At 43.0% G+C, this 23,619-nt stretch overlaps 1 protein-coding gene across 1 annotated transcript in view; it reads left to right on the forward strand.

Annotated features, from left to right (window-relative positions):
- The window catches only part of LOC138516825 (kyphoscoliosis peptidase-like), a 263,810-nt gene extending 250,576 nt beyond the window's left edge, over window positions 1–13,234 (forward strand). Inside the window, exon 6 of the mRNA XM_069632249.1 lies at window positions 7,359–13,234. Within this exon, the coding sequence (XP_069488350.1) occupies window positions 7,359–8,674 (1,316 nt within the window). The 3' untranslated portion in view covers window positions 8,675–13,234. The remainder of the gene's footprint in view (window positions 1–7,358) is intronic.
- Window positions 13,235–23,619: the final 10,385 nt, after the last annotated feature.

The raw sequence follows: 23,619 nt of genomic DNA on the forward strand, positions 1-23,619 counted from the left end.
TCTTGGAATCCCCCTGACCCCACTGAGCCACGAAGTAGTTCTGTTTTGCAAGTTTAAACGGTTTATTTGATAATTTAAACAATATATATATATCACACTTTATAATAAATTAATAATTGAATATCACACTTAATCTGAGCAGTAATCAATAATGGATAGTCCGGCACTAGCACACTTCTTTATAATCAATGATGAGTGGTTATAGGATGGATAAGATAGCAACAATACTTTTATGGTTTCAAATGGATGCAAGGTGGAATGAAAATGCAGTACAAAAAAAAAACTTGATAGGGTGTCAGCAAAAGACAATGTAATCACTTTCTTGGACAATTCACCCCCCAGCAGCTTATACAACAGATAGGAGTTTTGAAACACAGGCAAAATGCTTTGAATATGGTGACAATGCAGTGAGAAATATGCTGAAATTACTTTTAATTCCCTTCAGGAGGTTCAGGGTGAGTGGTATCTAGTTAATATGAGTTCAGGCTCACTTTAGCAAGGATCTAGGAGTAACTAGCAGGTTAAACGAATTTTTGGCAAAGGAAAGCAATGAAGCTGCTGGTTTCACACGTGGCTGGATTTTTAACCAAATCGCAAATCGCAGTAAAATTCGCGAGTGCGAGAATCGTGATTACGGCAAAAGTATACGGAGTAGTTCTAAGCTTGTTGGAAAGCTGGGATTCTAAGCTTTCAGAGGAAAGTTAAACCAAGTTCCTAGCCCAAACGGTTCCAGAGATACGAATGATTAAATAAAGGTAGTTTTTCGGATTTGAAATTTTAAAAGTTCAAAGCGACAGGTTACAGCTTGTAGCTAGAACATGACAAGTGACAGCTTTGCAAATGGCAGCTGACAGTTAGGAGGCAGTTCTGGTTAGATTAAAATAGATTGAATTATATTATTTTAACTAAGAGATTGGTTCTGCACAGTTCTGCTAGGTACTCACAATATATTTAGAAATAGGCCTCGCCACGGATCTTGTCAACAGGTTTTCTTCACTCGCCACGGACGGTTTCTGCGCACAGCGTCTGGTCTCTGGCTCTACTCTGCTGGTCTGGGTCTCTGGTTCTGATCAGATCTGTGGGTCCGGATACAGCGGTCTCCGGTTCAGCTGGTCTCTCTCTGGATACAACACTGCTCTCTGGCAAATGGCAAGAGTTCTTGCAAAGAATTCAAACAGCTCGCCTGGCTGTGAATAGTGGCAATGATTTGAGGCCTGCTAAAGAGGGATTTAGCTTGTAGTTGACCTCTCTGCTACAACTTCTGAAGTAAAGTCTTGGTCTCTGATGGTGGATAGATTGAAGTCTCTGTGTTGGCTCTTTGGAGGTTGATGGAGGTAAAGTATGGATTTTCCCGGCAGAGCGTCCCGCAGCAGATGGAATAGAATGTCTCTATCTGTCCTGACTGTCTGCTTTTATGTGTTTTGAAAGTGGGTGGAGAGGCTAGCTTTCTAGGCCCTACCCCTCTCCACTTGTCATTGGCCACTTCCTCCTTTTCCCCTTGATTGGGGGAATGAAGTGAGGTGTCATCATGATGAGGTCTGTTTATGATACAGAGAACCCACCCCTGTCAACTTTCCACACAAATCTATATCTGATCCAAATACATACTTCCCCGATAGACAGTTGTTTGGCATTTCAGACACACATCATGCATTTACTGATGGTAGCCCATGTTCCAATTCTGTCGTTTCTAGGAGCTTGGGTTAAAAAATGGCAACATATTTCACTTTTTGGTCGGGTTACCAATATTGGATTTGTCCCCGCATTTACACAAATGTTCGCAAAGCATGTGGGCATTAGGTGGTGGAGTGTCAGATTTTTAACATACATACATTTAGAGTAATATCCTCTTTTCCGCTAAAAACCCCCCTGAACATACCACCGGGTCCTAACACGTCTTCAAATGTGCACAGAAAAATCACAAGAATAATGATATCACTTATAAAATGTTCACAAGTCCGCTCTATGAATGATCCATCTTTTTAGATTTATGTTCTGGCCCCAAAGGGGTGTGGTTTCCCAGGTCACATGGTGTAGAAACCAGTTTATCCAGTTTCTGCCAAGCTCAGAGACCCTGCCCCTCCCAGCTTCTGCCAAGAGGAAGCTATTTTACGGTCCCCCTAATAAACCATCTGCCTGGGCCTTGGAAGTCCCATTGTTCAAAAGGAAGCCATTTACGACTACCCTAATAAACCATCTGCCTGGGCCCAGGACAGGCCTTTGTTCAACTCCCTGTAGCTGCTCCACCCCTAATCTAATCAGAGAGGTGACAACTCCTTTTGGCAAGGGGAAGAGTGGCTGAGCAGGTTTTAACTCCTGTGGGGGTAGATGTCAGGCAGAATTCAGTTCCTTAAGCCAGGCCCCAGCTAATGTCACTTCTAGTTACCCAGTTTTCTGCATTCAAATAAACTAACAATTTTTACACATGCAGCTAGAATGCTGATTCTAAGTTTAAAACTATGACATTTAAACAATTGAAACCTATGTGACACTCAAAAGTAGGTCACTCATTTCTTTTAAACATTTAGATTTTTAGTGTCTTTCAGCCCAAATTTACTTAAACTGCTGAAATCCACAGCTCAGCCAGTTTTGCTATGAACATTATTTTAGGCTCATCCTCTTTCCAGATTTTGTATGCCCACAAGACTTTATTCTGTCAAATGTCTGCTGGTGTTCAGTGAGATTGTTGGATATTCTGCAATGTTTGAAATGGGCATTCTGAGCTTGCCTTCAGAGAAAAAAAGGGTGATTTTTAAAGTGCTTTCTAGCGAACAGGCACTGCTGTTTTTCTCTTTGGCACCCCATTTCACTCATGGCTCTTCTGACCCAGCACACCCGCACCGGGGGGTGGCAAGTCAGACGACCATTTTGGTGTGCGCACAAACTGCGCGGTTTTCATAGATTCTGGCGCACATGTGGGCTTTTTCGGCCATCTTGGATTTCCTAAACCCACAGCACCAAATGTTGTAGCATAATAGTCCAAACGTGGGTCAGAACACCCAACAGCGGACTAGGGCACAGCACCTTCACTCCCCGCAGCGCAGAAATGCAGGTTATGAGCACGCAGCCCAACAGAAACAGAAGCAGGACTGAAGACTGAAGAGTAGTGCAGCTCCTCTCAGATCAATAGATTATTCAGTTACCAGGTAACCAGCTCTCAACTGTTGTATCGCTTCCCACAGTGTGATTCAGCGGCAAATGGTACAAGCAAATTAGGCCAGTGATATTGGTCACAAATTGGAGTCTTCTTAGACCAATGCACAGAGTGGTTTGGGAGTTCTCCCTTTGATATTTGGAGGAATGTATTGGCATTGCAATTAAAAAGGATGAGCAGTTAGTTAATTTGATTGTAATGAAAAAGTATCGGGTGATATCATTATTTCACTTGGCCACTGCAATGAGTATGGAGCATTTCTGACTAATATGCGTGTTGGTATTAAACACAGATATTGAATTTGGTATGTGGAAATGATGTAATAATGGAAAGCTGGGAATGCTTTCACCTAGCTGTCAAGGATCAACTTACTAGTTGTGCAAAGGAACAGAAGATAATTGGTTCAGGACACAAATGTGGGTGTGTGGGTGTTTTAATTTGTCCTTTGGAGAATGCAACATTTCTAATAAATTGGATACCATGTACATAAAAGCCAATTGGAACCTTGGTAAGTATGGACAGGTGGGGTGTATGGCACGGTTTATAGTGATTACGTCGAGAAAAAAATGGGTCGACATGTAAAACCATTGAATAAACCAAAGCATAAACAACCTGTATTTTACATGTAAAAGTTAAAATCTTTCGAAACCAGTCCATCAACAATATACATGGCCTGGTTTAAATGGAAATGTACCTATACATGTAAAAAGTAGCATTTCCATGCTTTTTTTGAAACTTTAAACCATTACATAGCGCTGTCCGGTGCTGAAATTTCAGCACTGGCCAGCTCCTTGTAACATTTTTCATTATTTCTGTATATTGGGGGGGTTTCCCCATAGCCGCCCGCAACCCCCACACCCACCCCCCAACCCTAACCCTAGCCCTAACAGTAACCCAAACCCTAACCCTTATGTAACCCTCAATCTAACCCTAGCCCCAACCCTAACCCAAGCCCCAACCATAACCCTAACCCCAATGTAACCCTTAATCTAACCCTAGCCCTAACCCTAGCCCCAACCCTAACTCTAACCCTAATGTAACCCTTAATCTAACACTAGCCCCAACCCTTACCCTAATGTAACCCTTAATCTAACCCTAGCAACAACCCTAACCCCCAACCCTAACCCTAATGTAACCCTTAAGCTAACCCTAGCCCCAACCCTAACCCTAGCCCCAACCATAACCCTAACCCCCAACCCTAACCCTAATGTAACCCTTAAGCTAACCCTAGCCCCAACCCTAACCCTAATTTAACCCTTAATCGAACCCGAGCCCCAACCCTAATCTAACCCCTAATCATAAAATTACATTTCGATGGATCCATCGAATTTTATTGAACGAAATGGCCATTCTATGTAATGGTTTTTCGATGGAAAAATTGTGATGGTTTGGTGTTAGATGGATTGTCATTCGATGGAATGACTGGATACCCCATGGCACTTATTTGCCTGTTATGCACTTGCATAGGTTCTGCTAACTCTTTCACACCGTACCACAGTGCAGAAGGAGGGCATGTGGTTACAGTGGTTGCTTAATGGATCATCTACCTTCTCCAGGCATGTGTTTCTGCTCCAAGTGGGAAAGAGATTCTGGAGTGTTGCCGAGGTGGACTAGCCCAGTAAATGCAAATTCATCAATGGACTGTTTTAATGCTGATTACAGCAGCAGCGCCACTGTTCTTCCCTGGGCTTGCCAGGGTGCTGTAGGTTTGGTCCCCAGATTCTCCTCAGTTGCTTCCTCATTACGTCAGGAGGTGTTGCTCCCCCGTGTGGCCCTCACAGGGAGGGTATAGCAGGACATGTTTGTTTCTTCTGACTTTAAGTGTTAACTCTTCATGAAGCCTGCCTAATCAACCCTACTATGCTCCCTGTGGTGCCCAGACCCATGTTGACCACCCATTGCAATAGTGAAGCAACATATCTATGCTTTTACTCCATTGCCAGGGTCGGACTGGCCCATAGGGAAATAGCCGGAACCAAAAACGCAAAATGCTAGTGTGGGCTAGTTATAGCAAAATGGGGCAATGCTGGAACCAAAAACGCAAAGTGCTAGTGTGGGGCCGTTTTTTGGGGGTCAAATTGAGCAACATTTGTGGCCCATGTGGGCAAGTTTGATAAGTTACTTCACCATGCGACTAGTAGTTTTCACCAGTGATACTGAATAAATATTCTTTGAAACGCACAATTTACATCCCATTTTATCAAAAACCTCCCCCCTTGTGTCCTACTCAGTCTGTCACAAATGGAATGAATTGCCATTTGCAACTGTGAGCCACTTTTTCATTGGTGCCAGAGACAGTTTTATGCCCCAGTCCGACCGTATCCATTACACCCTCCCAACTCCGGCCCTTCAGTGCACAGTGATGACAGTTCCACAAGCAACGTCATGTCTAGTCTGATTTCCTAGGTTTCCCAAACTGTTCTGGCTCAGCCGACACAGACACTGTTGTCACATCACTCCAGCACCTCTGGTGGACCAGAAGGCCTGGCGAGCAACATTGTAGGGTGCAGCGAGCAACATGTTGCTATAGAGCTATAGGTGGCACTCACTGGCTCGAGGATGGAGATCAGAAAACACTAGACTCCTGTCTCTTGAGGCTGATGGGAGCGCCAAGCGAGCCCAGACATCCAAGAAACATAACCTGGGAGCTATATCAAAGCATGGGAGGCTCTTTTGTGAAAATCTCTTGCACTAACGCAGGGCACTTTCTGCACTGTTTCCTCTCCATAAGTGTGGCTCCTGCGTGAACATATACGATGGGCAGGACTGTGGATATGTGGCAGAGTCCCAACATAGCCAACAGAGACCTTCATCCAAGTACCAATCTTGCCCTTGATTTTTGTATGCCAGGTATTTCTAACAGTTGGATTGCACAGTTCTAAGATTTACATCAATCTTTACTTTTGGCTATTAGGTGGTGCTGTACACGCTGCTTGTAAGCCAACAATATTGGCATGGGAGGGCAAGCTAGGAGAGTGATGGGATGTGAGGAGAGCTATGCAGCCTGAAGGTGGTGTTCGGCATGTTACCCACCCATTGACTGTCCATGTCCATGCCAACCTCGAGACATTTCCAAACACACACCACTGGGGTAATTTTGAGAGCTAGCCCTGTTCTTTTAAGGAAATGCAAATGTTACTTCTAAGCAATCTTCTGAAAGGTAATGGCTTATTTCCAGCTATAACCCGGCTTCTGTCTTAACCAAGAGTGCCTTTAACCTTTTTATTTATAAGCAATGTGTGTGTTCTCGCATCAGTCTCTGGAACTGAATTACTATGACAACAAGCACTGCCAGAGCCAAATGATTTGATCTTTTATAGGCATTAAATAGCTAGTTTCTAGTTGCTGCCATAATATTCCCAAGTACTAATACAAATCACCAGCTGTTGCCGTTTTATGGCCAAGTAATAATTATGGGAGTGACTGAAAAATGCCTATCCCATATCTACACAAAAGCCCAAACTGTTTGATCTGTTAATACTTTTTACTAGTTTGTAATATATATGCACTCCTGAGAAAGATGAGTCTATCCCAATATTTATTGGATGTAAAATCAGATCCTGTATTACGAGTTCACGACTGATTCTAAAAGCATTTGCTATCAAGTGCATGTATGCAGTTTCAAGTTAAATAAAAAAAAAAGCACATTATGGTTCAGTGTTTTAATATTGTGATGTAGAAGTGGAAACACTTTTTAAATATGCTTATGGTCGGTGCTACTAAGTATACGGTCATCTGTAGGCATATATTAACAATATCTGGTACAAGAATTTTTTAATAATGTAATTGAGAAATTACATTTTTGGTTTTTTTCTGATAATAGTTTCAGACATTCAAGATTGTATTAGTATGTTTTGTATTTCTATATTAGTTATGCACTCTGAATTGCTTTGACCATAAAAGAAGGCTTACATTCTCTTTGATATTAAACAATAAGCAAATATAATGTATTTGTATGATGATATTACATACCTCTTTAATTTTATGTGCAGGATTTCTTAGCATAGAGCAGCTATTAACATTAAAATGTAGATTAACCAAATTGGTGTTTGTTAATGTTCCAGATAGCGTGCATTAGTCCCATGTAAACAACCCTGAACATTAAAAATTGCCCAACCTCCTGAATTTACACAATGTGTAGTGCTAACAATGTACAGTACTAACCAGCATCACAAAGCTAAACAAAATGTGTTTTCTTCCACAGTGCACGGGGAAGCGACTGTATCTTTAGGCTTCAAATATCCAACAGAATTTACTTACCAGCTCTCCAGACTAGGAGATGAAGGCCCCACCACCATAAACAAACCACATGGCATACTGACTGTTTCTGAGCGAGGAATGAAACTCTGCGTCATTCCACCCACAGTGGGGCTCTTCGACCTGATGATCTTTGCAAAGCCGACAGACACTCAAGATGCCTATCGCTGGGTCTGCTCCTACCAGATTGAGTGCCTGGAGTCCAAGAGTCTGGAATCGCTGCCCGAGAACCCCTTTCATTTCTGGGGCCTCCATCAGAAGGTCGGCCATTTTGGAATCAAAGGAAGTAACTGCTGTGGAGAGCCGATTGCTACAGACACAGGGACTGTGAACCTGAGCTTTGAGACTTCTAGGCCTTTGCTGGCCATGTATGAGCTGGTGCACGAAGGTCTGGATGAATCCATGAGCAAGAAATGCATCGTCTCCCAGATAGAGGAGCACAAGTTCAGCTGCCATGTCTCATGCCTTCTCCTGGGTTATTACAGAATGTCAGTGTTTGTTAAAAACCCGGAGGAAGAGCAATTCAAGAATGCGGCTAACATACTCATTCATTGCTCTTGCCCAGGAAATCGAAATGAGCTGTTTCCTTCAGGGCTCAGCAACCACTGTGGGCCCGGATTCATTTCTCAAAGAACCGGACTTTCAAATCCAAGCCACCCTACACCCATCATCAACACAAAATTGGGAAAGTGCAACATCACCTTCCATACAAGTTCAGACCTTGAGGTCACGGCAGTATTAGGCAAGGATCAACTGACTAATACTAGCTACCCAATGGAAAGGTATATTTTGCTTACACACCTGGAGCAGAAGATCACCGTTAGCATCCTCCTACCCGAATCGGGGCTGTACAAAGTGGGCCTTTTTGCACGGAATAGTGAGGAGAGCGAGTTCTTGCATGTCTGCGACTATGTGATCCGCTGCTTTACCGATCCACGGCAGCTCCCGTTCCCAAGGGTGTACAGCTCATGGAAGAAAGGGTGCACCTTGCTGCAGCCCAGATCAGGGGTGCTTCAGGAAGAAAGTTGGATAAGACTCAGACTCAAGATTCCCGGAGCAAGCAAAGTCGTCGCAATGGGGTCATCCAAGGTGGAGTTACATCTTACAATGAGCAACATATGGGAGGGGGATGTTTTTACCGGGCATGATGGGAATATCTTGAAAGTGATGGCCAAGTTCAGCCCACATTCCAAAAGCATGAACGTCATCCTGTCTTATGACATAGGAGAAATTCTGAACAATGTGAATGGGACTTCCGGGTGAAGTTATGCCATCCATGAATGGGTGACAAACATTTGAAGATAAACAAGTGTGGAAAACTGTGATCAGCCAAACAAATGGTGCTAATTTGATGTACTTTTGATTAAACCACAAATTGTGCATAGATACCTGCGGATGGCGCATGTACAGCAAATCCTACCTTGCCTGTTTTGTGACATGTGAGCGGGTATTTCGATAGCTGATTTCTGCAGGACATGAGAGGGGAAGAATATCAAAGAACATTTCTTTATATGCGCTATAACCAGTTCATGGATATTACAATAATTTCATAAACAGTCCACCACACTCTAAGTTGCCCCTTATCCACATTTCTCGGTCATACCTTAGCTTCTCCTCCGCCCATCTGATGTTCCATTGTCTCTCCCATCCTTCAGTGGGGGCTGGTGATTTTTTTTTTAATTGTAGGGGCTTAAGCATTTCCCATGAAAATGCTTGAGTGATTGTGAATAGTGCAGGAGCCCGAACCCAACCATCGTGGTTCAGGGGTGTTTTCTCAGAGAATTTTTTTTTTAAATAATGGGTCAAAATGGGGCATGTTACAGCACAAATTACAGCGCACAGAAGCATTTTCCAACTCATTTCATGATTCCTTTGCCACCTATATACTAGTATAAAATATTTCATGTTGACTGTGCCCATACATGTCCATGATGGCTGCACCAGTATATACAAGTATTACCACATAAAAACATACTCCTGTTTACTTTGTCCATAACGCCAGGTATGATACTATAAGAAACCATGTCCACACTGCCTCTGCCAATGAGTGCCATTATCCACAGATAAGAACATACTCCTGTTGGGTTTGTTGGGTTTTGTCTCAACGTCAGTAGAACATTCCATACCATAGTAAGAAAAACTGCCCAGGCCGGTTGTACCAATAAGGCCAGTATGGTCACGTTAGAACACTCATCATGTTGGCTTTGCCCTTAATAGCAGTATAAAAGGCCATATCTTGGTAGAGAAACTCCGCTGGCTATCCAAATGCCCCCCATTTCTATGAACTCTTATCTTGGCTTTGCACTTAACTTGAGTATAGAATGTCATGACATTGTAAGAAAACATGACCTCGTTGGCTTCACAAATGCCCCCATATGTAAGAGCAATCATCATGTTGGCTTTGCCCTTAGAGCCAATATAGAGACAGCAAATGATTCAGTTGAAATGGGTCCTGTGGCTCTGCGGTGGCAGGACCATCTTCCCAGCATTGGTAGTCTTAAGACACAGAAGCATTCTCCTTTAATTTAGGGCATATGAGCAGCGCACTCGTTCCTGCCTACCTTTGCAGGCGGCCGCCGCCCGTCACCTCCCTCTGGCAATCTTCTCACCAATTCAATGCCTTTTTATTCAGGTTTCCCGGTCATTGGCACCCTGCTGCCAAAGAGCGATTCATAACTTTTCAGGGGACATGTAGTGTTTCAGCCGCCTCAATGTAATCAAGAAAGTGATATATTCGCCTTTATTAATTCAATTAATTTCTTAAAACACATATATTCTAAGCATAACATATTAGACATAGATCAACAATACATATACACATGAAAACCACACACATTTTTTCATATGTCCCCACACAATTCTGTAGACACAGGAATGGATGGAAAACTAATATATCTGTTGACCCTCACTCATCAAAATAACTGCTTAATTCGTCACCGCTTCATGTCAGGTGCAATCCTAGCGCACCTAATGCCTTACAATTTAGCTGGTTATAGAATGTACACAGATGACCCTGTCTGAAAGAAATGGTCTCTCTTTCGGCCTCAAGAGCGTATAACCCACGCTCTAATTTCCTCAGCCTTCATCAAGCCAAATATCACTTGTAAATCACCCAGCCTTGGCTTCCTGCGTTCTGATATGTCTACAATACATGCATAAACATAAGCTAACATTGATCTATCCAGATACATTCAATATATCCCATATGTCAAATTATTTATACCCAATCAATGCTGGCAAAAGGTGTTTTATCTCTCAACACTTCTGAAGCTCTCTTGCTTCACTCACTTCCAAACCATACTCCTCCTACTGCATGCTTTTGCTATAACAGAAATGTAAACACCCATCTTCAATCCTGGTCTAGCCCTCACTGACTATTGTTTGAGTGCCCTACTGGCAGCCTGTGCTGTGGTCATCTGCAGCTATCCCCTAACTCGCTGCATTCTGTCTATCCTTATTACAATACATAACATATAAATTCACAGGTCCTGCGACCCCAAATACCCTGATTATATTTGTTACCTTTTTGTCCTAGTACATTGTCATGCAGCTGCTTGTGTGTCACTCATACATACTTCCTATGCACGTATGTAACGGTCAAACATTCATTAAGCACGTATGTAACCAAGTAAGCCTTCTATAACAGCGCCGCGATGCCTCAGGGCTGTTGGTGCGGCTTTATAAATGCAAATAAATAAATTAATACAATTAAAATGACCAAAGGTGCGCTGCTACTATGCTTTTGATGTAGACGCATGTTCTTTCACGATACAATATTATACAAATTCCCTAATGTCTGTGAGGAGACATTAGCAAATGCGGGTGAATATGAGTGAGTGAGTGAGTGAATGAATGAATGAATGAATGAATGCAGTTACACATTCCCCACTCACACAATCAGCAGCATTCATTCACTCATTCTCTCGCACATTCAGCAATCGCCTGCATTAATTGATGCACACATTCAAAAGAATTACACCCTTACTCGCATATATACACAATTACTCACATATATGCATGCATACATCATTTTGTGTTAATAAAATATGCTTACCTGTTGGTCGGCTCAGCTCCAGGCTCCTGCTCACTCCACAGCTGTTTTGGAAGACCCTACCAGCAAACCCGCCAGGCAGGAAGCAGGGTGAGGTGTCAAACACCTCTCCCTGCTTCCAGATGCCTGGAGAGCAGAACAGAGTGGCAAGGATTGGCCGCCCCCAGCTATTCTAATCCATGGAGAGATGCAGGGGGGCACCCAAGCCATTTTGAGGGTACAGTACTTCAGCCAGCATGGTCAGTGGGCAATACAGGGCAGGGGAAGCAAAACACCCCGGCCACACATTGCTAATTGCTGGCTTACTTCACACATGGGAAACCTTGTTTCCCCACAGCACCGCCAACCTCACTCAACTCTGGCATCAGCTCTTCCATAATGGGGCGGTTCTGTGCCCTATTGGCCTTTATGGAAGAGCTGCCCATGCCCTCCTTAATATCCAACTGCCTTCCTCTCCTTGTACTTCTTTCCTGCTCTTTCTTACTACTTCATCACAAAGTCTCCACGTATGCTCCTCTCTCTGATGTTCTCCACTACTCCTCCTTCCTGGTCCTCTTCACTTCCTTTAGCTCCACTACTTCCTCAGATGTTTTCCTCTCCCCCTTAATGCTTCTATTCATATCCTGCACCTGTGGGCCTACCCCTGATGATCGCCCGTCCTAACTGCTTACTGCTTTTCTTCATCTCCTTCACCTCATGCTCTCTGCTCCTCTATTTCCTCCTACCCCGCACCTTTCCTCTACATGACTTCTTGCACACACCTCCAAACACCGGCATTATGTGTTTGCAGGGTGTGCGGGACAAGAAGCCACTGCCCATGGGCAGTAGCAGGTTTGTGAGCCATCTTCTGTTTGGTAAACTGGTTTTTCTCTTCAGAAATTTCAACAGAACATTGTCTTTGAAATGAAACAGTAGTATCCCTTTCAGTGAAAGCAACATTTTCTCTTCAAACTAAAAAGGTGACATTTCCCTGAGGGAAACCATCAGGGTTTCCACCAATCAGAAAGTAGTAAACCCTCCCTGAAATGAATAAGGGTGTTTCCTACCATGAGGTCAGGAATTCACTGAGACGGTTGGGGCCTCACAAGGGCCTGGGTCCCGCCCTGATGCAGAGGGGTCTTCATTTAACTCTCATCCCACCTGCAGGAAGTAATAACTACCTACTTGAGACTACCTGTTGTCTTAACTTTCTATTTCCCTTGAGCTTGATCCCTCCCTCTTTGTGGCAAGATATATCATTGGGAACCCATCTGTCGGTTCATCACCCCCTCCCAGGCTTGCCATTCTTGGATGGCCAGGTGGCATTACCGTTTTGGTAGGTGACTGACAGGTTAGGGCCGTAGATGGAGCGGTGGACTTGGGGGATCCCTGTGTACTGCCCCCAGGGTCTGAACATGGGGCAGGTGGTGACTCCAGCCCGCTGAGACCACCCCTCTCGCACCATCCAGCCTCCGTCCTGGGACTTCATCACACCAGGCTCTGCCATCCCCGATGGGGGCGTATAACACTCTTTTCTGCCCTATTGGGACATGTTAAAACAAATGATTTCCAGTGCATGTGTTACAGAAGAGAAACAACGTTTTGCAAATAGTTCAGGTGCTGTGGGGTGGAGGCGAGATGACATGATTTGCTATGCTTGGAATGGCGGTTTTAGCTCCCAATATTAGCAGGCTCCAAACTTTCGAAGTAGTGACCCACAAATATTTGCAGACAATGTGTGGGAGATTCACTCAGCATTACTGTGACAATGACAGTAAAGGTGTAACCTCAAACACGTGTGGCGTATGAACATTCTTGGGGTGCTCTGGGGTTTCATGGTTTGCTTAAGAGGTTCTTTGAATGGTGGGTTTAGTTAGATTCACCCCCCAAAGGCGATACCCTAATAGTTGCAGGTACCACACTTTCAAAGTGGTGACCCACAAATATTTGCACATACTTTTTGGGTGTATCACTCAACATTCTTGGTGTATGAGAATCTGATTAGGCTGCCCTAAGCTTAGATGACCATATGTGAAAGGTTTCATTTCAAATACATTTATTGTTGCAAATATTACTTTGAGTGAAATTATATTGGCTGGAAAGCCAGACAAGCTGAATGACTGAGCACTAATTACAAAATACTGTGCCTATTTGCAAAGTACTATTGTTGCAGAAATCCTGTAATTATAAATAAAGAGATATAGAAATAGGTTTATTTTTTTGAAAAGCAAACTAGAAAATCAAGATGCATCAGTTTGCTATGAGCCAAAATTCATTGGTATGGCCTTGAAGCGCTGTGATGGATGAAGGCCCTAGGGAAGACAGTAATCACACAATGTGTGTGTGTGCATTTAGGCCGAATAGAAGCAACGCAGAGAATGGCTAGGTCCCTGACAGCAGCCCATATTCAAAGGGCGAGTGGACGGGAGCTGTGTCAAAGTGTCTGAGTGACAAACGCTATGTGAACATCCGGACCGAATATTTCGTGGACTCAGCTGTATTCTATGGATCGCAGCGCACGTGCGTCGAGAGTGATGTAGGTCTAAAGCCAGCTATTGATCAAATAGCACTTATCTCAAAAGCAAGGAGGGTTCGATTATGCGGAACAGCTGCACCCATTTTTTTCGTGGGACTCAGATGTATTCAATGGGTCGCAGCGCACAAGGGTCGGGTGAAGTAGGTCTGAAGTATTCGTTTTAGTCATGCGGCGCGTGACAAGTTTCAAAGTGGCAAATCTACATTGGGGTAACTCCGAGAGGTGAAATGCGAGTGCAGCAAAATATTGCAGTGGCGGGATTAGACGTGGCAAACTTACATTTGGCAAAACTCAAGGTGGCAAATGCAATTGTGGCAAAATATCCCAGTGGCGAGATTCCGAGTGGTAAGTCTATATTGGGAAATACTCTGGGAGGCAAAATTTAAGTGTGGCAAATATCACAGAAAATTAGATTCACCATACCAAAACTATCTGGACAATCCTTGCTGAGGCAAAATACAGGTGTGACCAAGTGTAATAGCGGCAAGATTGAAAGTAGCAGACCTACATTGGTAAAAAGTATGTAAGGTAAAATGCAAGTGTGGCGAGATATCACAGTGGCGGGATTCAAAGTAATAAACCTATGTTGGTAAATACTCTGGAGGTAAAATGCAAGTGTGGCGAGATATCACAGTGGCGGGATTCAAAGTAATAAACCTATGTTGGTAAATACTCTGGAGGTAAAATGCAAGTGTGGCGAGATATCACAGTGGCGGGATTCAAAGTAATAAACCTATGTTGGTAAATACTCTGGGAGGTAAAATGCAAGTGTGGCGAGATATCACAGTGGCGGGATTCAAAGTAATAAACCTATGATGGTAAATACTCCTTGGGAGGGAAAATGCAAGTGTGGCGAGATATCACAGTGGCGGGATTCAAAGTAATAAACCTATGATGGTAAATACTCCTTGGGAGGGAAAATGCAAGTGTGGCGAGATATCACAGTGGCGGGATTCAAAGTAATAAACCTATGATGGTAAATACTCCTTGGGAGGGAGAATGCAAGTGTGGCGAGATATCACAGTGGCGGGATTCAAAGTAATAAACATATGATGGTAAATACTCTGGGAGGGAAAATGCAAGTGTGGCGAGATATCACAGTGGCGGGATTCAAAGTAATAAACCTATGATGGTAAATACTCCTTGGGAGGGAAAATGCAAGTGTGGCGAGATATCACAGTGGCGGGATTCAAAGTAATAAACCTATGATGGTAAATACTCCTTGGGAGGGAGAATGCAAGTGTGGCGAGATATCACAGTGGCGGGATTCAAAGTAATAAACCTATGATGGTAAATACTCTGGGAGGGAAAATGCAAGTGTGGCGAGATATCACAGTGGCGGGATTCAAAGTAATAAACCTATGATGGTAAATACTCTGGGAGGGAAAATGCAAGTGTGGCGAGATATCACAGTGGCGGGATTCAAAGTAATAAACCTACGTTGGTAAAAAGTATGGAAGGCAAAATGCAAGTGTGGCGAGATATCACAGTGGCGGGATTCAAAGTAATAAACCTATGTTGGTAAATACTCTGGGAGGTAAAATGCAAGTGTGGCGAGATATCACAGTGGCGGGATTCAAAGTAATAAACCTATGATGGTAAATACTCCTTGGGAGGGAAAATGCAAGTGTGGCGAGATATCACAGTGGCGGGATTCAAAGTAATAAACCTATGTTGGTAAATACTCTGGGAGGTAAAATGCAAGTGTGGCGAGATATCACAGTGGCGGGATTCAAAGTAATAAACCTATGATGGTAAATACTCCTTGGGAGGGAAAATGCAAGTGTGGCGAGATATCAGAGTGGCGGGATTCAAAGTAATAAACCTATGATGGTAAATACTCCTTGGGAGGGAGAATGCAAGTGTGGCGAGATATCACAGTGGCGGGATTCAAAGTAATAAACCTATGATGGTAAATACTCTGGGAGGGAAAATGCAAGTGTGGCGAGATATCACAGTGGCGGGATTCAAAGTAATAAACCTATGATGGTAAATACTCTGGGAGGGAAAATGCAAGTGTGGCGAGATATCACAGTGGCGGGATTCAAAGTAATAAACCTACGTTGGTAAAAAGTATGGAAGGCAAAATGCAAGTGTGGCGAGATATCACAGTGGCGGGATTCAAAGTAATAAACCTATGATGGTAAATACTCTGGGAGGGAAAATGCAAGTGTGGCGAGATATAACAGTGGCGGGATTCAAAGTAATAAACCTATGATAAACCTATGATGGTAAATACTCTGGGAGGGAAAATGCAAGTGTGGCGAGATATCACAGTGGCGGGATTCAAAGTAATAAACCTACGTTGGTAAATACTCTGGGAGGGAAAATGCAAGTGTGGCGAGATATCACAGTGGCGGGATTCAAAGTAATAAACCTATGATGGTAAATACTCTGGGAGGGAAAATGCAAGTGTGGCGAGATATCACAGTGGCTGGATTCAAAGTAATAAACCTATGTTGGTAAATACTCTGGGAGGGAAAATGCAAGTGTGGCGAGATATCACAGTGGCGGGATTCAGAGTAATAAACCTATGATGGTAAATACTCTGGGAGGGAAAATGCAAGTGTGGCGAGATATCACAGTGGCGGGATTCAAAGTAATAAACCTATGTTGGTAAATACTCTGGGAGGGAAAATGCAAGTGTGGCGAGATATCACAGTGGCGGGATTCAAAGTCATAAACCTATGTTGGTAAATACTCTGGGAGGGAAAATGCAAGTGTGGCGAGATATCACAGTGGCGGGATTCAAAGTAATAAACCTATGATGGTAAATACTCTGGGAGGGAAAATGCAAGTGTGGCGAGATATCACAGTGGCGGGATTCAAAGTAATAAACCTATGTTGGTAAATACTCTGGGAGAGAAAATGCAAGTGTGGCGAGATATCACAGTGGCGGGATTCAAAGTAATAAACCTATGTTGGTAAATACTCTGGGAGGGAAAATGCAAGTGTGGCGAGATATCACAGTGGCGGGATTCAAAGTAATAAACCTATGTTGGTAAATACTCTGGGAGGGAAAATGCAAGTGTGGCGAGATATCACAGTGGCGGGATTCAAAGTAATAAACCTATGATGGTAAATACTCTGGGAGGGAAAATGCAAGTGTGGCGAGATATAACAGTGGCGGGATTCAAAGTAATAAACCTATGTTGGTAAATACTCTGGGAGGGAAAATGCAAGTGTGGCGAGATATCACAGTGGCGGGATTCAAAGTAATAAACCTATGATGGTAAATACTCTGGGAGGGAAAATGCAAGTGTGGCGAGATATCACAGTGGCGGGATTCAAAGTAATAAACCTATGTTGGTAAGTACTCTGGGAGGGAAAATGCAAGTGTGGCAAATTAACACAGGGAGAGATTAAAATTAGCAAACCTATATTGAGACTACTCGGAAGGCAAAATGCAAAGGTGGCGAGATATCACACTGGCGAAGTAGCAAACCTATATGGGGAAAGAGTCTGGTAGGCAAAATGTAAGTGTGGCAAATATCACTGAGGTGAGATTCAAGGAAGCAAACCTCTATCGGGAATACTCTGGGAGGCAAAATGCAAATGTAGCAAAATTAGGCAGTAGCGATATTTAAAGTAGAGAACTTAAAGTGGGAGTACACTAAGAGACTGTTCACTCTAAGAACTAGCCATGGCAGAGTTTAAAAGGGGCAGAGCGTAGAAAGGCGTGCGAAGCTGGAAGTGAACTCTACACGGATATCAGAGAGTGGAGGCTGGCTGCGTGTGAAGCAAGATGTGTGGCCAGCAGGCTAGAGGGGAAAGCAGGTGGAACTATCTAGGTGACTGAGTGTCAATGAGGCTCAGTGTTACAGCATTAGTGGTGGGGCAGGCGGAGTGCCTGAATGCGTAAATACAACATCTACGAGAGGCACAAGCTGTGTTCCTTACCCAAAAGCTGCTGTTATGCTGTTGATGGAGACCAAAGTGTCTGGCAGGGCTAGGGCGCCAGGCAAAGAGGGCGGGAAATCAACCTTATCCTCTCGCCTTTGCCTGGCTTCCCTATGTGCAGTGGTTAAGACATTGAAAGTGGGATCGGGAAAGAAAGAAGGCCAGAAACAAATAAAGGACTAGATCACAGAGATGTGCCCTCTAGAATCAGTCAAGATCAGAAAACGGACTGGAAATCACAGTAAAAAGACAGATAAATCCCCAAAAAAGGCACCAAACAGGCCCTAAACTCCTTACCAAGTTGTTGCTGTGCAGGATGGCTACAGACTACAAGCAGGAAAGCAGGGGGAGCAGTAAGAGAGGGTTGCAAAAAAAAATGTCATGGATACCAGACTGCCTCAGCTGATTGCTATGGGGAGGAGAGGGAAAGGAAAAAGGCCCGAAGCAAACAAAAGGGTTAGACCACAGAGACAGTGCACTCTAGGAGCAGTCCAGATCAAAAAATGGACTTGAAATCACAATATAAACACGGATATATCCCTCCAACAATGCATCAAACAGGCACTAAACTCGTTAACAAGTGGTTGTTGTGCAGGATGGCTACATTTACATTTATAAAGTACCATAGGCCAGGAGGCAAAAGGGGGCTAACACAAAACAGAGACAAGGCACACAAACACTGCTAAAACTCTAAAATACAGGGTAATATACACACAATAAAACATATTAAAAACACAAAAATAAATAAAAGTCATGTAAAACAATAAAAACAGATTAGCCCAGAAGGAGGGTTATAAAAACCATAAAAGTGATTAGATTGCAAGCCACTGCCTAAGTAAAAAATAAGGTTTTAAGCGGCCTCTTGAACACAGCCAATGACGGCTCAGACCGCAAATGGAGAGGTAAGCGTTTGCAACGATCATGAGCGGTGTTAGTTAAAGTATAGCTTACCCGCTCTCTCCAATTTGCAGCATGGTACCATCAGTGAATTCAAATGACTAGACCTTAGTGCCCTCACATGCTGCCTCACTAACAATCTCTGTTTTAAATAGCTGGGATTCTTTCCAAACACATATTTGTGAGGAACCCGAACTTTATTTGCTCCCTCACTGGTAGCCGATGTAAGGCCCGTCTGGCCTCAGTAACATGATCACAATGCTTTATGCACGGATGTAAGGCCCGTCTGGCCACAGTAACATGATCACAATGCTTTATGCACGGATGTAAGGCCCGTCTGGCCTCAGTAACATGATCACAATGCTTTATGCACGGATGTAAGGCCCGTCTGGCCTCAGTAACATGATCACAATGCTTTATGCACGGATGTAAGGCCCGTCTGGCCTCAGTAACATGATCACAATGCTTTATGCACGGATGTAAGGCCCGTCTGGCCTCAGTAACATGATCACAATGCTTTATGCACGCTACAATCCTCACTGCATTGTTCTGGACTACTTGTAGTTTAGAGAGGTTCTTCTGAATTGAAACAGCCAGTAAGCTGGCACAGTAATCAAGTGGTCCTCCTATAAAGGCCTGGGCTAATGTAGCAGCATTACTGTCAGATAAATATGGATGAATCCCTGCCAATAATCTGAGATAATAGGCAGAGGAGGAGCATACAGGGTTGACCCGGTCTTTCATAGACAGCAATGCATCCATGAAGACTCGCAGTGTTTTAACCTTTGAAAGCCCCTCTAGTTGGCATCCAGCTACAGTAAAGTTTGAATATACAGCCGTCAATTTTTCAACCCTGCATCTACAAGTAGCAGCTCAGTTTTAGACTCATTAAACGTCAATCCATGTTGTGCAATCCAACACTGGATGTACTGAATTAAAAGCAGTATTGATCACTGCAGCGTAAACAGAATAATCACCTGACAATTTTAAGATAAGCTGAGAATCGTCAACGTAATTAGTGTAAAAAACCCAGCAACATCAAGCATCGAGAATAAAGGCTTCATGTAAATATTAAAAAGGGCTGGGGAGAGGCAGGAACCCTGTGCGACACCATATGCAAGCGCCCTGGGATTCACAGCCATATCCCCATGGAAGACTCTTGCAGCCCTATCAGCTAAACATGATAAAATCCAATCGGATGCCTTTCTTGATAAAAGTGCCTCCGATTGCACCCTCTCAAACACAATTTTAAAATCCACCAAGTCAAACGCTGCTGACAGGTCAAGTAAAAGCAGCAAAGAGGTATGCCCTTGCTCCATGTTCAAAGAAAGGCTAGATTTTAAATCTAGGAGAGCTGATTCAGTGCTGTGGTAGACACGAACACCATACTGCTTTGAGCCTAAAAGATTGTGCTCCTCCAGGTGAGCTTGAATTTGAAGATACACAATTCTATCCAGGATTTTCAAAAAGAATGGAACAGGTAGAGCCCTCCAATAATGCACCAAACAGGGCCTAAACTCCTTACTAAGTGGTTGTTGTACAGGATGTCTAGGTGTTAATGTTTTTTAAATAACAACACCGTATTAAAAAAAAACTAAAAGAGATTCATGTGTTTCCTTCATCGCATGGTACTCTACATAATTAAGCTGTCACTATCTTGCAAGTAATTTAGGGGTGTTTCTCTGTCAAGTCATCAATACAGTACTGACAGAGCACGCTGTTTAGAGTGATGTGTGACCTCAACTTTGAGACAATTATTTCATAGCCACCGTCTGCCTCTCACCAATCCGTTGGACCACTCTTCGCATCTCGCCTCTCCATTTCATATTCACTATCATCCATTTCCTATGCTGTAAACAACTTTCTATAAAACATCTGTCAGTCCTCTTGTCCTCTAGCCTCATCTCTCCAAAGATACCTCTTAAAACCTCACCCTCTCTATCCCAACCCCCTCTGCTCCTCTAAACTACATTTTTTTAAATATCCTTGCACTCGCGCCTCTCTATCCCCACAACTGACAAGATTATCCTCCAACACTTCCTCTGCTCTAGCACTGCCTTTCCAAATATCTCACTTCATTCTTCTTCTATTCGATCCATATCTCTCCAGATGATATCCTTCCTTGCATTCCTCCTCTCCCTGAACCTCTCCAAAAAACATCCTTCACCAACTTTCTCCCATATCTTCACTTAGCAGAGGTTTCTCCAGCAACTCTCTTCTCTATTATGATGTCCTATATCCCTCTATACAAATGCCCCCCGTATTCCTCTGCACCTCTCAAGATATCCTTGACTCATCTTTCTGATCTCCATCTTGAAAGAATATCATCCAAACTTCTCCTTTTCTCTTCCAATTCCTTCCCCATCCGACCTCTTGCTAAAAAGATTAGCAGTAAACTCTCTTCGCCTCCTCTATGCACACTTCTGCATATATATTCCTTTGTCCTTCAACACCCTCTTCGCATCACTCGAGACATCATGTGTTACCCACTTTATCCACTATCCGAACTCTCCAAAGTCCCTCCCACCCTTTCTGATTCAATCCCCACCTATTCAGACATGCTTCCAAACATCTGTTCCTGAATGTCTAAGTCATGTGTATATATATATATATATATATATATATATATATATGTTTTAGTTCTTTCAGGTGCCTATTGTAGCCTAAATCGTTATACATGCATACATAGGACCATTACTGCTTTCAGAGGGCCCTTAACACACTGTTGTTTTGAGGCGGGTGGTGTTATCTTGGGTCCTTCTCTATGGTTTGGCTTCTTAGCGCCTGGATGCCTTCTGTCCTTGGTCTGCGCTCAATACATTTGCACTCAAAACCCACTGAGAAAGCAGGAATCCCACACTTTAATAAAATGTAATTATATGTACCATGGATTTCAGCTTGATTGGAGGAGTTAACAGCAGCCAACACACATATTTTGGCTCGCTCGTTCTCCAGACCTTAAGACAGGGCTTGGTTCCTCATATGAAAGAGGTAAGGCCTCATTAGCCCACCTATGATCAACGATTAGTAGCAGGAGGTGAGCGGTCAAGGACAAGCACAGAGGAGTCGTGTTGTGTTCTGTGGTTCAAGATACAAGCTAGTACAGGTCTCACAGTTAATTAAATTTGGAATGTCAAGGCAGAAGTATATTCATAAAAGCAGTGTAGTCCTTTTGTCACACAGATATATGTGGGTGGAAGTAGGGCATTAATTAAAAGCCACAGGTCCTCAGCCCAAAAAATTAATAAAACACCATAAAATGCTTCAACACAATCTTTAGTACTGAATGGCTTCAATGTTGAAGCTTATAGGAGCAGTGCAGGGTCCGGATGTTCACCTACTGCTTGGATTTTGAAGGGAGAGGCCTCTTTTGATCCTGTTCTTCACAGACCAAACCCTAAACTTGGGATAATGTCAGACCGCTTGAATGAAAGAAGTTGCATTTCCACTGTTTGGCGTCCTGGGGGTGTGGTGAGGTCAGGATCATCACATTGAAATCTCTACATTCATAGCACCCAGTCGCTAGAGAGCTGCTGCGCAAGGCCCGGGTATGGAGTAAAGCTCCTGGTTCAACCAAGATGACAGGTCCAGGGACAGAGGTGCTGGACATGATAAGCATATTGCTTCTACGACAATAGAGGCACATTGGTGCCCTAGAGGGGTGTTCAAAATATTAACTCCTTCCAAAACTAACACTCAAATTAGCTAGTGGGACTTCCTTTTGCACCCACTGTGTCGCACGGTGCCGTGTTTCCTGTTAAAGGGTATTAATAATACTCTTATCTGTTCACTGCAGAACGCTTTTTACATCAATGAGAGCCAATGGTTGATGTTACAACATATCAATAATGGACTTACTAATGGAACTATTTTTCAGCGCTGGAGGGCCCTAAAATTGACAAATTCATAAGCAGAACATGTATAATGCTACTATGCAAAAATATTGTGATCCTCTTTGCTCCAGTCTTTCCCTATTTCTGTCCTTTTTCACCCCTTTACTATCTTTTCTCCTTTCTTTTTCAGGAGTTTGTTCTCCCTTTCTTCTAGCCTCCATTTCTTTTCAAATATTCTTATACTTCCTTCTTTCTTTCCTTCCTTGTTTATCCATCCTTCTCTTTTCTTTTCTTCAATGTTTTCAGTACATCGCTGTTCTTCTTTTCCCATCTTTCCTTTCAATCTTTCCTTATTCACATTCTTTTTTCGTTCTCTTTCCTCCTTTTGTTGTCTTTCTGTTAGTTAATCCTTCTTTCCCTCATCTTTTCCTCATGTCTTTGTTTAGTCCCTTCAATCTACACCTTTGTTACTTTCTTATTTTTCTTCCCAAAATTCTCTCATTCTTACCACCTTTCCCTTTCCTTCACGTCATTTTTCTTTCTGCTTTTGTTTCATTTTCTTCTTCATTCCATCTTCCTTCCTTCATTATTTCTTTCATTTTGTATTCTTGGTGTCCTTCTATCCATCTTTTATTCTTTGTTTCAGTCTTTCCATAGATCGTTCTTTCTTTCCTTTGTATATTGATCTTTCTTTCCTTCTCTCCTTCCATGTTCGTTCTTTTTTTGGTTTCATTCCAGCTATCATTCATTCTCTTTTCATCCATCCATTTACTTTGTTCTTTTCTCTCACTGTCTTTTACTCATTTTTTGGTCTCTAGATCTTTTCTTCTCAGTCTTCCCTTTTTTATGTGATATTGGTCTAAAGTAAACCTTATACAACAAACACAAAGGGCTTGATTCATGGAATTATTAGCGCAATGCAAAGTGACATTTCACTGGTGCAAAGCAGTGCAAAGTGTATTTTTGCACTGCAAAGTACTCTTCACTGCACTAAATGGGCCTAATTCACTGT

The sequence above is a fragment of the Ambystoma mexicanum genome, chromosome 6q (assembly GCF_040938575.1).
Source record: "Ambystoma mexicanum isolate Mex_15411 chromosome 6q, UKY_AmexF1_1, whole genome shotgun sequence".
In the NCBI taxonomy this organism is placed as follows: Eukaryota; Metazoa; Chordata; class Amphibia; order Caudata; family Ambystomatidae; genus Ambystoma; species Ambystoma mexicanum.